General features: G+C 37.7%; 1 protein-coding gene across 1 annotated transcript in view; it reads left to right on the top strand.

Moving 5' to 3' along the window:
• The window catches only part of MSH2 (mutS homolog 2), a 55,757-nt gene extending 42,852 nt beyond the window's left edge, over positions 1–12,905 (top strand). Inside the window, exons 11-16 of the mRNA XM_082049671.1 lie at positions 1,060–1,157; positions 2,968–3,213; positions 4,731–4,935; positions 5,303–5,550; positions 9,889–10,061; positions 12,490–12,905. Coding sequence (XP_081905797.1) covers positions 1,060–1,157; positions 2,968–3,213; positions 4,731–4,935; positions 5,303–5,550; positions 9,889–10,061; positions 12,490–12,660 — 1,141 coding nt within the window. The 3' untranslated portion in view covers positions 12,661–12,905. The remainder of the gene's footprint in view (positions 1–1,059; positions 1,158–2,967; positions 3,214–4,730; positions 4,936–5,302; positions 5,551–9,888; positions 10,062–12,489) is intronic.
• The last annotated feature ends 1,322 nt before the right edge of the window (positions 12,906–14,227 follow it).

The raw sequence follows: 14,227 nt of genomic DNA, 5'->3' as shown, positions 1-14,227 counted from the left end.
AAGCCAGTGCTATTACCAATAGTGACTGTTTCTGTTAATCACTCACCTTCATAGTAATAAATCCTTTGCTTTGGAAAGGAGGGCAATGATATTGGTTCACACCAACCGATATGTTGGTGTATTTCACACCAGTTCGCTTAAATGAACGAAGTGTAAACCTTAATTGCATTTTGTTTTAACATTTACTCAGAGGATAATTTTTCAAAGCATCCCTGAAATTTAACACAGTGTTTTTTTGCTGCTAAATATGTTATGATTCTAAGCATAATGATGAAGTTAAGCTTTTCTGTAACTGAGAGGATGGTACTCTCTACTGTGTCATCTGTTACTTTCACTTAGGGAAGAAGCCCGTAGATCACTAATAAAACAGACTTCTCTGTGCTTAGTTAAGTTACAGTTGCTTCTGTAGATAGTACTAGAAGCACAAGGCTGACTTCTGCTTATAGTGTGGGTGCACTACTTGCATATGTTTCATATTCAGTCCTGCAGACTCTACTTCATGTTCAGAGACAAGCTTGAGAATAATAAACACATCTTTAAACTCTCTGTTGATTTTAGCTTACCTTATTTTGGAGACTAAAACCTGTTCTTAGTGACAGTAGTTCACTGAGGTTTTTACTAAATGAAAGAAGTCAATGCCTTAATCTCTGATAAGCCTGTTGTAGGACTCTGGGCTAATTACACAGTTGCTTAGCAGCAATTCTCTTCTGCCAGTTCTATAATGTTCTACATCTTGTTGCAAAATGGCCAGAAATTCAGCTTTAAGAGCAAGTCCTTGTCACATAGTGTGTCCATAACAAGTAACTACTGAAAGGTTTTTAATGATATGTTCAGAGATTCTAGAATTGCTTCTTTGGCCCTTGTTCGTGATCTTAAACTTGGAATTAATGTTATGGATATCCTGGTGTGGATGAATCATAGAGCAGTTGCTTTGTGCTGAACCTTACTGTTAAAACAGGTGGGGACAACTGGTATTGACTCATAGGAGTCCAGAAGTTTGGCATTACAGCAGTGAAGACGGAATGTCACAGCTTCTAAATATTGTGGTTTTGTTCACAGCAAACTGAGCTCCGTCAATGATGAATATATAAAGAACAGAGAAGAATATGAAGAGGCTCAGGATGCAATTGTTAAGGAAATCATTAACATTGCTTCAGGTGAATGTGTCAATGTTGATGTGTATCACAGTCTAGAATGCTGGGAGGACTTGCAGTTACTTTCTAGGTCCTTGTACAGAGAAGAACCATAACATTCCCTGAAAGAATTAGTGTGAAAAATGAGGTTTGGCTCTTACGCAGTTGTTGAAAGTTTGAAATATGTTGTCTTCTGCCATCAGACCCTTTCCTGGCATTGCTGCAAATGTGCCATGATGGGGTGTGTGCAAATGCTAATCCCATACAAGGAAAAAAATATGCCCATAAAGGCCACATCTGTCCTTCATCCACCTCCCTGACTCTGGGCATTTCCACCCAAACAGTAGGCTAAGTAGAAGCCAGAAGAGGTAAAGGACTACAAAGAAGTGAGGAGTGGGACCTACGGTCAGTGAAGGATGGTAAAGAAAGAACGTTGGTGTGCAGTATAAGATCAAGTTAGTCATTACCTGTATGGTACTAGTAAAAAATTATTGTTTTCACAATTAATTTCCATGTATTTTGCTCCAAGATTGCCTCTTGCAGGGCATTCTTTACTATCCTTCACCAAACGGAGAAGAGACATCTGGGAATTTGGACTGAAGGATTCTGGAAATACTGCACTAGTTCCAGCAGGACAGTCTTAGTTCTTTGAAAGAGGGAAGTGGAAAGTGAAAGTACCAAAGATTATTAAGCTAAGGGTAAACAGATTGAAGATAAACACTTTTGAAGCTGATATATTAATATATTTGAGTATGTATTAAGTTACGATGGAAATGTTCATAACCTTTGACCTGTTGTCATGATAAAGAATTTGCCAGTATATTGCAAAATCAGCTTGTTAGATATTTTTTTTTTATGTAGGTAATTTTCAAGTGGTGTTCTTTGTATGTAGCATATGAAGGTTTGTGTATTTATGTGGAAAGCTAATTGGCTATTATATAGCGGGATTAGCTTGAATATGTCATCTATAAATACCTAGTATGTTTAATGAAGTCTTTTGCTGCTGCTTAAAGCTTCTCTGGTGTGCAGTCATAGACTTAACAAGTGTATTTAAAAAGCATTTTTCGTCCCCAAGTGGGGACAATTTAATCAAGAAGACTGGATTATGTGTGTAATTCATGAATGAAAGTGACTTTGAGTCCTGTTAATTATCTACACCTAGCCAGTTCAAGAGGTGATGTTAGAAGAGTAAATGTACTTTGCAGAGGTAGGACTCTCCGTGCAGGTTGCTCCTCACCTCTCCTGACACATGCCTCCATCTGCAGTTGTTAGATGGTTTGCCTCTGTAAACTCCTGTCCCTCATCCCTTTCACTGAAACAAACAACAAAACTTAAAAACTGGTCCTGGGGGTGCTGGTGTCACAGGCACTTAGAGACCTCTCCATCCTAGCATTCACATGAACACCAGTGCTTGCTGTGTCTGAATTGTTGGTGCTGTGTCTCTGTTGTCTTTGCTTGCACGAGCGTCAAGATAGAGCGTGTCCTTGAGGAAGGAAACATACTGGATTTCCAGCACTTGCCATTGTGAGCATTTGCCTTCCTGTACTAAGATAAGCTGTTTCTCTGTGTCTCATGCTAAGGCAAAACAATCAACATGGCCTCACCTCTTCCTGTTCCTGGTCTGAAGAAATTCCCTTTGTAGTCCAAAAGCAGGGAAATTTTAGGATTACATCTTAGACTTTCAAAGAAGGTGACTGCTGTCTCAAATAAAAACTAACTTCTAATGCAGATGAATTAATTTTATGGGCTCAATAAAGGCTTTAAGATGTCTTTTCAGCAAAACCAAAAAAAATTTCTAACTGTGTTGAATTTTTATGTCTCTAATAAAAAACAGGTTATGCAGAACCAATACAGACAATGAATGATGTGATAGCTCAGTTAGATGCAATTGTCAGTTTTGCTCACGTGTCAAATGGAGCACCAGTGCCATACGTCCGTCCTGTCATTCTGGACAAGGGACAAGGAAGAATTGTGCTGAAAGGTGCCAGGCATCCTTGTGTCGAAGTGCAGGATGAGGTGGCCTTCATCCCCAATGACGTTACATTTGAGAAGGGCAAGCAGATGTTCCACATTATTACTGGTGATGTTTCCGTTCTCTTTTTCATTTGTCGTTTATAATAAGTTTTAAATGTCTCAAGTATTTCCAGTTAATGATGTCTTAAAAAAAAAAAAGTAAAAAAATGAACAACCCAATAAATTCTATCAAAACGATTTCTCTAATCAACAAAGTGTGATCAGCCTAGTAAGTTGTTCATGTTTCTGTATGGGGGATAAAATTTAGCTCTGGAAAAGAAGGGAGGGTATTTATAAGCGATCGTTATGTATTACGTTAGAAAAAGAAAATGTCCACAATGTTCTCGTGAAATGTTTCCTTTGATAGTGGATATTCTATGTGCTTATGCACATGCAGACATATTTCTCATCTTCCAAACTAACAGTCATGGAATCAGTGGTTACAATTGTAGTTAAAATGCAGTGTTTGGAGAAGGTGATTACTAATTTAGAAACAGTCATTTGTGAAGAAGAGAGAGAATGCTAGGACAGTAGGAAATAAGAAATTAGTCCATCCTTAATATATGTCTTCCTTGCCCTAGTGTCTGTATCTCCATAAGCCAGGATACCTCAGGAGCCCAACAACCTATACCTGCTTAAGTGATTTGGAAAATTCCACCAGGCATCAGTTGTACATGTAGCCATGTAGTCTGCGGGAAGATTTTAAGCAGCTTCTCTGTTAATGTTTTCTTTGTTTAGTATTAAAGTTGATTTCAAATGCAAAACATGCTTTAATGACTGTACCATTTTTTCCTTATTCTCTGGTGTAATTAAGATAATTTTATGACACAGGAAAACATTTTTAGTGTTTATATATTTAATTGAAGTTTAATTTCCATCCAGATGTCCTTGACATACATTCTGAGTAGCAAAGATCTGAAATTAGAGAATGATTAATGAACACTTCTAACATAATAAATAAATAAGTAAAAACTAAAAATCAGAATAAATGCATGGTAATATGCCTGTTTTTCTGGTTAGCTAAATTATAAAATTGGTTGTAATGAACAGTTTTCTGGAAAATACTTCGGTTAAAATTAGCTTTTTAATATCTGGTTTTGCTGATTCAGAATCCCTTTAGATTGTAATTTAAATCACCCATTAGCTTGTACCTAGTCTGTAACTAAGATATTTCATTTTTACAGACAAATTGTAATTGTTGTTGGAGGTGAAAAATTATTTTCATTCTTAAGCAACAATACTGATGACTTTTAATTTAAAGCTTATTAGTTTTAGATATGACCGTGTGTTTTAGATGACTGCTTATACTTCTGAAAACTCCTACAACTTATGAAGCCCCTAATGCTCTCCAATCACTTTTATTTTGAAAAAACAGCTTTCATTAAGACATATGAGCAAGCCTTAGTAGTAGTGGAGCCACTCGTTGCACTTGTTAGACAAGTCTGCTGCTCTTTCCTGGCAAGAGAGTAAACAGAGAAAGTGTAAACGTTCTTTGTTTTAATCTAGAGCCTGTTCTTTAAAAGAACTGTTGAATTCGAAAAGATGACTGTTCGTTTTAATTCATTTGCAAAATTTCTTCTCCAGGTCCTAACATGGGGGGAAAGTCAACATACATCCGACAGACAGGTGTGATTGTTCTTATGGCCCAAATTGGGTGTTTTGTGCCATGCGAGTCTGCAGAAGTCACCATTGTGGATTGTATCCTGGCTCGCGTTGGGGCTGGAGACAGTCAGCTGAAAGGTGTCTCTACTTTCATGGCTGAAATGTTAGAAACGGCTTCAATCCTTAGGTAAGTCCTGTGCTTATTTGGTTTGGTTGGTTGGGGTTGATGGGAAAGGAGGTGCTCGAAGAAAGAAGGATTTAAGATTTCCTCTTAGGTAGGATCTCAGTGGAGGATCTTAAGTCCTTTTTTGCAGGCTCGTAAGTTCTTGAAGTTGCCTTCTGTTGATTTCAGTGGTCATAGAGAGCTGCTACCAGGAGGCCAAAGTCTAGGTGGGACAGAGAAACTAATTCAGAAAGATCTGTGTATGCACTTTATTCATTTGTCATTATGTAAATAGGAAAGATCTTTTGCTTCTTTTATACTACTTTGCCTCTACAATGTAACTTGCGGTACTCCAATATCAAGTGTTTATAAAATACTCTTGTGTTTTCAGGACAGCATCTGAAAACTCCCTGATAATCATCGATGAGCTGGGAAGAGGAACTTCTACCTATGATGGCTTTGGCTTAGCATGGGCTATTTCAGAATACATTGCTAGCAAAATCTGTGCTTTCTGTATGTTTGCTACACATTTTCATGAACTGACAGCTCTTGCTGACCAAGTGCCAACAGTAAATAACCTACATGTTACTGCTCTGACCAGTGATGACACACTGACGATGCTTTATCGTGTCAAGGAAGGTAAGATTCTGTAAATGGTGAATAGAGGAAGCTTCGTTTTGCCTTGAGAGAGGAAGAAATCTTAATTTGGGGGGGGGGGGAACCAAAACAATGTCATAAAAAAAATTGATGTTGTACTCCAGGCTTAGGGTTTACAATAGATGTGTTCTTCTCTGTCCATAGAGACTGTGTATGGCAGGAGCTCTGTGTGTAAACACAATTGGTGATGATGTTGATGATTATTTGTTAAGACTTCTAGGTTATTTCTGCCACTCAATCAATGCTTTTGAGGTTGATCCCATTTTGTTATTTTAAAGACTGGAGGGAAGGGTTCGAAAATGTTATTTTCTGTTTTCCTAAATCAGCCATTTTGACCTGCTGATAGAAAAGACTTACGTTGCTTAAACTGTTCTTTTAAAGTAAATGAGTGCAACTTTAATGTGCTGACAGTTTTTAATAATGTCTATTGTAATAAGGCTTAGTCATTTAAGAAAGGTTTTCTCCAATTTATGCAGTAGTTTGATATAGGAAGCATCATATGTTTCGTTGTTAGCAAATGGCATAATAATAAAACAAGTAGCCTGTTTTGTTAGTGTAAGGTGAGTCAGATGTATTTTAATTAAATCCTTTAGTGGATCCAGTTATTCCTTTTGGTATTAAATTAGACAATTTCAAATTGGCATAAATTTCAAAATTTCATCTGTTAACCACAGTAAGTGGTTTCTCCAGCTTCTCTATGTCCCAAGTAATTTGTTCTTGCACCTTTCAGCAGGAGCCTGTGTTTCTGATAAGTAAAGCAGTGCTGTGTAACAGTGGCTTGCAGGGTGTGGTCATTTATGGCAGTCTAAATTAGTTGTAAACTTTACAGTGATTTTTGTTTTTCCCATAAGAGCATTTCAATCTGGTTGCCAACCTTTGGGCTGAGATTCTGATTTTAAATGTGGGCAGAGTACTGTTATACTATGTTTTCACTTAAAAATACCTCTTAATTTTCTGAGTTCCACAACAGAGGAATGAGTTAGATGACACTCAGGTGGGTAGAACATGGTTACTATAGAACACTGTGGCTGTACTGGATCCGATCAACAACTTATGTTGTGGGGTGTTTTTTTCTCAAATGAGGAATAACTGTTTGAGGAGTTAGGCTATTACTTTACTAAAACAATAACTGTCAGCCACCCTTGTTAAGGCTAAGGAGCTAGTCTTGTATGTAAAGTCCTGAAGGCTGGTGTTCTTTTTCATTTAGGATTTAATCTTACAGGTACAATTGCTGAACTTCATTCCTCATTTTAAAAGCTGTTTTGTCATGTTGACATAATACGAAATACTTGCTTTTGCTTGGCTAATTCATCATAATAACTCCGCTTTTCAGGATCAGTGCATATTCAGTATATGTTAGCCTGGAACTCTCTCCAATATTTCTTGATTTCTTTAGCCAATTTAGGACTTTTCACTTCATTACTTCTGGCATATGTTGTTCTGAAATGAATCTAATATGCTGTCCAATTATTACACTTTACCATTATGCTTTTAAAGATATTTTTTATAATCTTCACAGGCTATCACCATACTATTAAGTGACTTTAGATAATAGGTAAATGTGTTTTTATTATATCCTAATCTGAGCCTCACTCAAGTGGTACCATGCTAGTTTTACTCTTATGACATTACTAATTGACCATATCTTACTCATTTATTCTGGTTTTAAATCTGTGAAATTACTTCATTTCTTGCCCTTTGCTTGTATAACCACTTCTAATTTTGTATTCTCCTGTGGCTCTAGTCTTGCAATTAGGCTTTGGGTACTTTTCTGTGAAGCTAGGAGACTGCTCTGAGTGGGGGGAATCAAAGCGCGACCAGAAGAACTGCTCTTCTCTGCCTTTACTGAGAGTCTGCTTAAAGCCGGTTAGAATATCTCGGGCTGCCACAGTCTTCTTTATTATAACTCTCTGTCCTTGTCTTTTGAGGTCTTTATTCCCTAGAAATGGCCTCTATTCTCTCTGTTCATGCACTTTTCCAGGCAATCCCTGGGCTTTGCGTCTGAGTATCAGTCCCCAAAGTGCTGTGACCCTGGTCCCCGCCTGTTCCTGTGGAGAGGTGGCACCTGGGCTTCTTCCCTAGTTCCTTTTTTCCTCGTCTTCTCCAGCACATGCTGAGCTCCTTCCACCAAGTGAAGGTCCACAACCCTCTGAAGGCCTTGCTCAAATCAATGTTTGAAATGTGACTTGATGTGGCATGGGAACTGAAGACAAGTATAGTCATAAATTACTGCAAGTGTACATTGAAACTATGAGTGTTTTCAATGCAGAGAGAGCTGGCCATGTACAGTATCTTCAAACAAGCCATCCTTATTTAGGTGCCTTATTTTAAGTACTTTTGAGTACTTATGCTGGGGAGGGAAGAAACATACACCGATTCTAAACCTTCTACCTTCTAAATCCTTTGGAATAGCAAGTCTTATGATAAAAACCCCTAATATTCACCAGATGGTTGTATGAATTATCTTCCTCAGACCCCCACCTCACTTTTTTTTAACCTGTATTAACTTACTCATTCTAGTCCTGAATATAACTCTGGAAGCCCAGTTTCCTATTGTTCTTCAATCAATTTTTTGCCATCTTTCGTCATACACATCTTGTCTTTGTACATGCAGTGTTGTTTAATCCATTTTCTTGGAAGTGCTATTGAGCATAGAGGCACAATAGTTTGTTTCTATCTACTTAACCCTCTGTCAGATGAGAGGTACAACATTATGAAATCTTCATCCTAAAATACTTGGTCTCAAATTTGATGTCTTTTGTGTAAGTTTTTGCATTTAGTGTTGTGCTCTTTCCCTTTTGGAAGGGCTATGTTCTTGAGGCCAGGATGTGAGTATAGGCAGCTCAGATACAGCTGTGTTTTGAAACAACAGGTTTCATGTCATTTGACATGTGTAACTAAATCTGAAATGCATGACGAGGAAGTTTGAAACATTATTTTCATCCCTGTCTTCATGCTTCAAGAATGCGACAGAATTGCTAGGAGGCACAGAAAGTACTGAGCAGAGACCTGAGTTAGCTTTGTGTCTGGGGAGGTGTGGGTTTTTTTTAATTTAAAATCAAGACACATTTCTGCTTAAAAATATTAAATTCCTTTAAGAAACCTGAGATATTACAAAATTAGTAAAACAGAAAAAGTTCTCAAGCTTTTTCATTTACATATGCTTCTGTATTCAGTATTTCATGGATAATTAGTTAAGTATCGTTTTACATGTGTAATTCATAACTCCTTGCTGGAGACCAGAATTAAAAGGATGTAGTAATATTTGTGGGTGGCCAATCGGAATTATGGTAATGTAAACAAATGGAGTTGACAGATTGTATCAGAGGGTTTTTGATATTAAAGTGAAAATTATTTTATGTAACTGTGTATAATTTACATATTTTGAGCAATTTTGGGAACTTTTCTTTCTCAACCAAATGTTATAAACAGTGTATTAATTGAAGTAAGTGTAAAGTTAAAGTTGAAAGCTTTTGATATGATTAAAGACAACTCCTGGAGACTGAGGAGTTACATGGTACTGATGTAAAGGGGGAGAACGGTGATTGAAAATGCAACTTTTTTCATATTTATATTTATATACACACATATTTATGTTCATATAAATACAGAAAAATGCAAGAGAGATATTAAAAAATAAATTGCATGAATTACCATATTCTACAGACTGTGCTAAAGAACTTTAATAAAAACCATTATTCAATTTCATTCACGTACTAGAGGGAAATTCTTTCTGCCTGAGGAGTTTTTCCTTTCTTCCTGAAGCACTTCTGGAGCTCTGCAATTACTGCTGTAAGGGAGCGTAATTAAATAAGAGCATATTCTTTAGTCTGTGTTATTGTGTATACTCCAGAAGGTAAATCAGAAAATGCTGGGAGAACTAAATGAACTCACATGCTTAATTCTTCAGCACAAAGAAGAGTTTGCTCATATCATCTCTCTATAACTACCTGAAGGGAAGTTATAGCCAGGTGGGGATTGGTCTCTTCTCCCAGGCAGTTAGCAAGAGGACAAGGGGGCATGGGCTTAAACTCTGCCAGGGGAAATTTAGGCTGGATATTAGAAAGAAATTCTTTACAGAGAGAGTGGTCAGGCATTGGAATGGCCTGCCCAGGGAGGTGGTGGACTCGCCGTCCCTGGAGGTTTTTAAACTGAGATTGGACACACTAAGTGCCATGATCTAGTAAATGGACTGGAGATGGACCAAGGGTTGGACTTGATGATCTCTGAGGTCTTTTCCAACCCAGTCGATTCTGTCGATTATGTGTAGCCATATTATCTCTTAAATTCTTTGCTGTTTTTTTTTTTCTCTGCATCTAGGTGTTTGTGACCAGAGTTTTGGAATACACGTAGCAGAGTTGGCAGCTTTCCCAAAGCATGTGATAGAAAGTGCAAGAGAGAAAGCACTGGAGCTGGAGGAATTTCAAAACATTGGCAAGTCCAAGGAATCTGACGGAGAGCCACCAGCCAAGAAATTCTACAGAGAAAGAGAGGTTTGCTATCAGGAATGCTTTTTAAATTTTTTTAGCTGGAATAACCCAAGCAAGACAGTTTAATGATTCAGATTCCCCAAAAGCTTGGGGATAATTAACATTTATAATCTCATTTTTCCATAATGAAGTGTGTTCATTAGGAGTGTAAGAGATGTTCAAGGATAGCGGGGTTTGGTTTAGATTCATTTTAAGTTAACATAGAAAAGAATTTTATTTCAAAACAGTCATGAGAATGAAACTATTTTTTTTCATGAAGACCAATGGTCAGCAGTTACTGTGATTGGCATGCAACTGCAGTCATACAAGGGACTATGTCTCTGGCTGTCCTGTGGGGTTTTCTTTATGCATGAACCAAGCCAGTATTTTGTGTTCATCACTTTTGTTGGCTACTCAGTTTCTATGCGATGTTTCTTTGGATTTAAATTACAGGTTTTGTTTTAGTTGTTGTTTAGGTTATTCTTGGCTCTGCATGTGGGTTGCGTCTGGTTTTGCTCCCCCTTACTTTGAGGGCTCATTAGTGCTGATTTCTTGAAGCTCAACATGAACATGTTCAGATCTGTTCCCATCAGGGAAAAGCTGAGTGCACAGCTTTCTCGTGCCCTTCCATGTCCCATCAGTGCTAACACATCTCACAAGCTGATCATATTGAAGGACACAACAATTTAGACCTGGGATGTCTGATTTACAGGTCTCGTAAAGCTCTTCCCGTTTCACATATGCGAATTTTAGCTTGGTTCTCTCTTCTCAACTGAAGTAAAATGCTCTTGGCTTTGTACAGGCTTCAAGCACAAGTTCAGGAAACCCACATCTCAGCATGGACCTGATTATGTTTACATGGCATAATACAGTTGTGTAAAGCCATCTGAGCGAACTGTTTTTTCTCTTCTCCCTTCACTTTCTCTTAAAAGAAACTTCATTGCTGGGTGGTGTAAAGGAGAACAGTGGCTTGCAGGAAGCTTTTCCAGCATAGCCCATGTTGTCTTGTTGCTACATTAGGAGTCCTTCCAGTGACTTCTGTTGGAGCCTTCTGAGAAAGCAACCTGGTGCCTCACAACTTGTATTGTTTTTTGCCAGTAGACAGATCCTCCTTACTGCACACATGTGCATCTGCTCATAATCTTAGTTCTGTGTCCCAGCAGTTGGCTTGAAACTCTGCAGCCCTGTAACTCATTTGTCTCCACCTATACCTCAGTGGCAATGTTGGTAATATTCCAGTATATGGAAGCCTTGAAGTGTTAGTCCAAAGCACTTTATATGTTTAAAAAGCCTTTGCTCTAGACAGAGGCTGTTATATGTGACTTTGTTTTCAGTTTCAGAAGTCTACTGTATTTGTTCCTGGATCAGTAAGTGGATCTGATGTTGTTGTTGACCTGCCTCCGGTTTGTCATACCTCTTAGTGCCAGGAGTTTCCCCCTCCAACCACCTCAGTTGCTGCACCATTATCTTTCTTTTGCCAGCTTGCTAGATGTCATGACAAAGTATTTTTCAGATTAGTTGGATCTGGCTGTGTGGTCTTAAGTTGATGTAAATTAAATTGACATGGCAAACACTTCTGACAAATACAGTATCGTGTTTTATTCTTGGATATTTCAGTAATACATAATATTTCATAAGCTCTCTAGGCAATAGAATGGCATAGCTCACCCAGACAATTTGTCTGCTTTTGTTAACATCATGTTTAGAGGGAAATGCATGCTATTACATTTCCAGGTCCACTGGAGACTTATGCACTGAAAACATGCTGCATTAGTCATACATGATAAAACTAAGAAAGGTTTGTAGTAGTGTCCTAAAATTCAAAATGGAGAGGACTTAGACAAAATTCTGTATTCTGGGTGAGTTGTTTCTAATACAGGGATCCCGAATATTATCCATTGAAGTGTTTGTTCTTGCTGTTCAATTCAGATTGTTTAGAAGTTCCACTTTGCCTGTTTGTGTAAAAGCATATGCATAAAGCTTAATTATCATCTGCTCTCCTTGGTGACGGCCACTCTCCAGTTGCTTGGTTACAATTTGTTCTTTCCTTTTGCATATTGAAATGATGGTTTTCATTTACAGTTTCTCAAAAAAAAGTAACTAGTTTGGGTTACTCTGATGCTATTACAGTTAGCAATCCTCACCGAATATGGGTGCACGCTGGAATTAAATGTGGAACACATATAGGAGCTCTCAGTGTTAAATATTGTATTTCTGCTTATCAAATGATGCTCTTTTCTTATGGGTTGAAAGGGGGAGGAACTCCCGATCCCAGTATAACTAGATCGTTCTGGTGTTGAGAACATGAGAGCAAGGACAAAAATAACAGTTGGTGTTGCCTGCAAAAAGTTTCTGATGCTAAATAATACTTTGTATCTTTGACAGAGTTCGGAAAAATCCTGCTTGCAATCTAAACATCCTTTCTGTTTTCCTTCTCCTCCCTCTGTTTCAGGAAGGAGAAAAGATAATTCAGGAATTTCTTTGTCAAGTGAAAGCATTGCCTCTGACAGATATGTCAGAAGAAGACATCAAAATGAAGCTGAAAGAGTTGAGAAACGATGTGTTGGCAAAGAACAACAGTTTTGTGAATGAAATAATCTCCCGAACGAAAGTTACATCGTGAAAGGTGTGAGAGGAGGGTACAGCTCATGAAGCATTTTTTTACATTGCAAGAACTATCATTTTCCTGTCTTGTAGCTTTTATACTTTATGATACTTGTACTAATTTATGTAGGCTTTTTTTTTTCTTGGATTGTAATTATTTTGTAAAAGATTCCGAGCACATTCTGTGCCAGATTCTTGCTTTAGTTGTGAGGATTGTCTCCTTTTAGAAGTTTTCAATAAAATGCGGTTTTAGTATTGAGAGAATTATTGACTCTACCAACAAAATCCATAATGTTTTACCAGAAAAAAAAGTGTTCTAGAAAGTATAACAATTGAGATGGCACACAACTACCACAGCCTTGAAAAGCAACATAGCATACACAAAATCTTTGTCCTATATCATGATTCTTTTCTATGTGATGCAATTACATTAATTAATTCAGCGAAGTTTTAGTAATGCTTCACTAGAAAAAAAGGATCTAGTCTAAGTGATTTGTCATAAAGCTTTTGTATGTGGAGGCTGGGGGGCGGGGGAATTTTTTGTTTGCTGTGTGGATGGTAATGCTTGAGTCAAACATACTACAGGTCTGCTCTTCGTGCTTGAGTGGTGGTAATTCTCTTGCATTTTTTGATGGTTTTGTAATGTAAGCAGAGGCTGGAGTGAAGTTACAGTTTAACTGGAACTTCTGAGCTGGTCGTGATCTGTGAGCTCTGTCTACAAAGGAAGAACACTTCAATTTTTATCTAATATAATTCTCACACAGACATTTTGAAAGCGTGCAGGTGTGAGTTTGTATTCTTGAAGTTTAGCATTTTAAGTTGTAGCTCTAGAACACTTTACCTATATTTAAAACTATCAGCGTTGAGAGATTAATGGGACAATGTGTTTATCACATGAGATTATAGGAATAAAGTCATGCCAAGGATGCCATGCAAACTCTTGCTGTATTTGGTAGCAGAGGTTGTGTCAGTGGGTGTGTGCTGGGGCCAGCAGTGCTGCTGGTGAAGCTGGGCCGTAGCTTGTTGTCAGAGATTAAGCTATTGCACTGGTCTGCATTTAAATGTTCCAACAGTAGTTGTCTAAGGTGTATTGTTCAACTTGCTGTTGGATAACATTTGTTTGTAGTTAGGCTAGAACATGGAAAAGAGACATCTCAACAGAGGCAAATAGAGGTTGGTTTGTGAGAGTCATTGAGGTTCTGCATAACACCTTTTTAGGGTTTAAATTAGAAAGCATTCTACTTATAAAGACAAAAATAGACTTGCATTTACAAGCAGTCAGTATATGCATGTACTTTTAGTAGCTGTGTATGGAAAGTGTGTGAATGAAAAATCTGTTACATAAAGTAATGAAAAATATAGCTGTTTGTGCAAATTCATTTGGTTCAAGTTGTTCTAAAATACAGAATTATACATAAAACAGACAATGAGAATCAACTTAAAGCATGAAATACTGCCGTGATACACAATTTGTATTAGATCAAGCTGCTTTAACTGTTGCTAGAAACAGACAGTTCTTGGGACTGGAGTGGTTGGTACTTACAGTCTCTTCCTACATAGGCTGTGATATCTGTGGTCTGATCAAA

Source organism: Streptopelia decaocto (assembly GCF_964273445.1).
Source record: "Streptopelia decaocto genome assembly, chromosome: 3".
In the NCBI taxonomy this organism is placed as follows: domain Eukaryota; kingdom Metazoa; phylum Chordata; class Aves; order Columbiformes; family Columbidae; genus Streptopelia; species Streptopelia decaocto.
The sequence above is the reverse complement of the archived record's forward strand: the minus strand, read 5'-3'. Positions and strand labels throughout refer to the sequence as shown.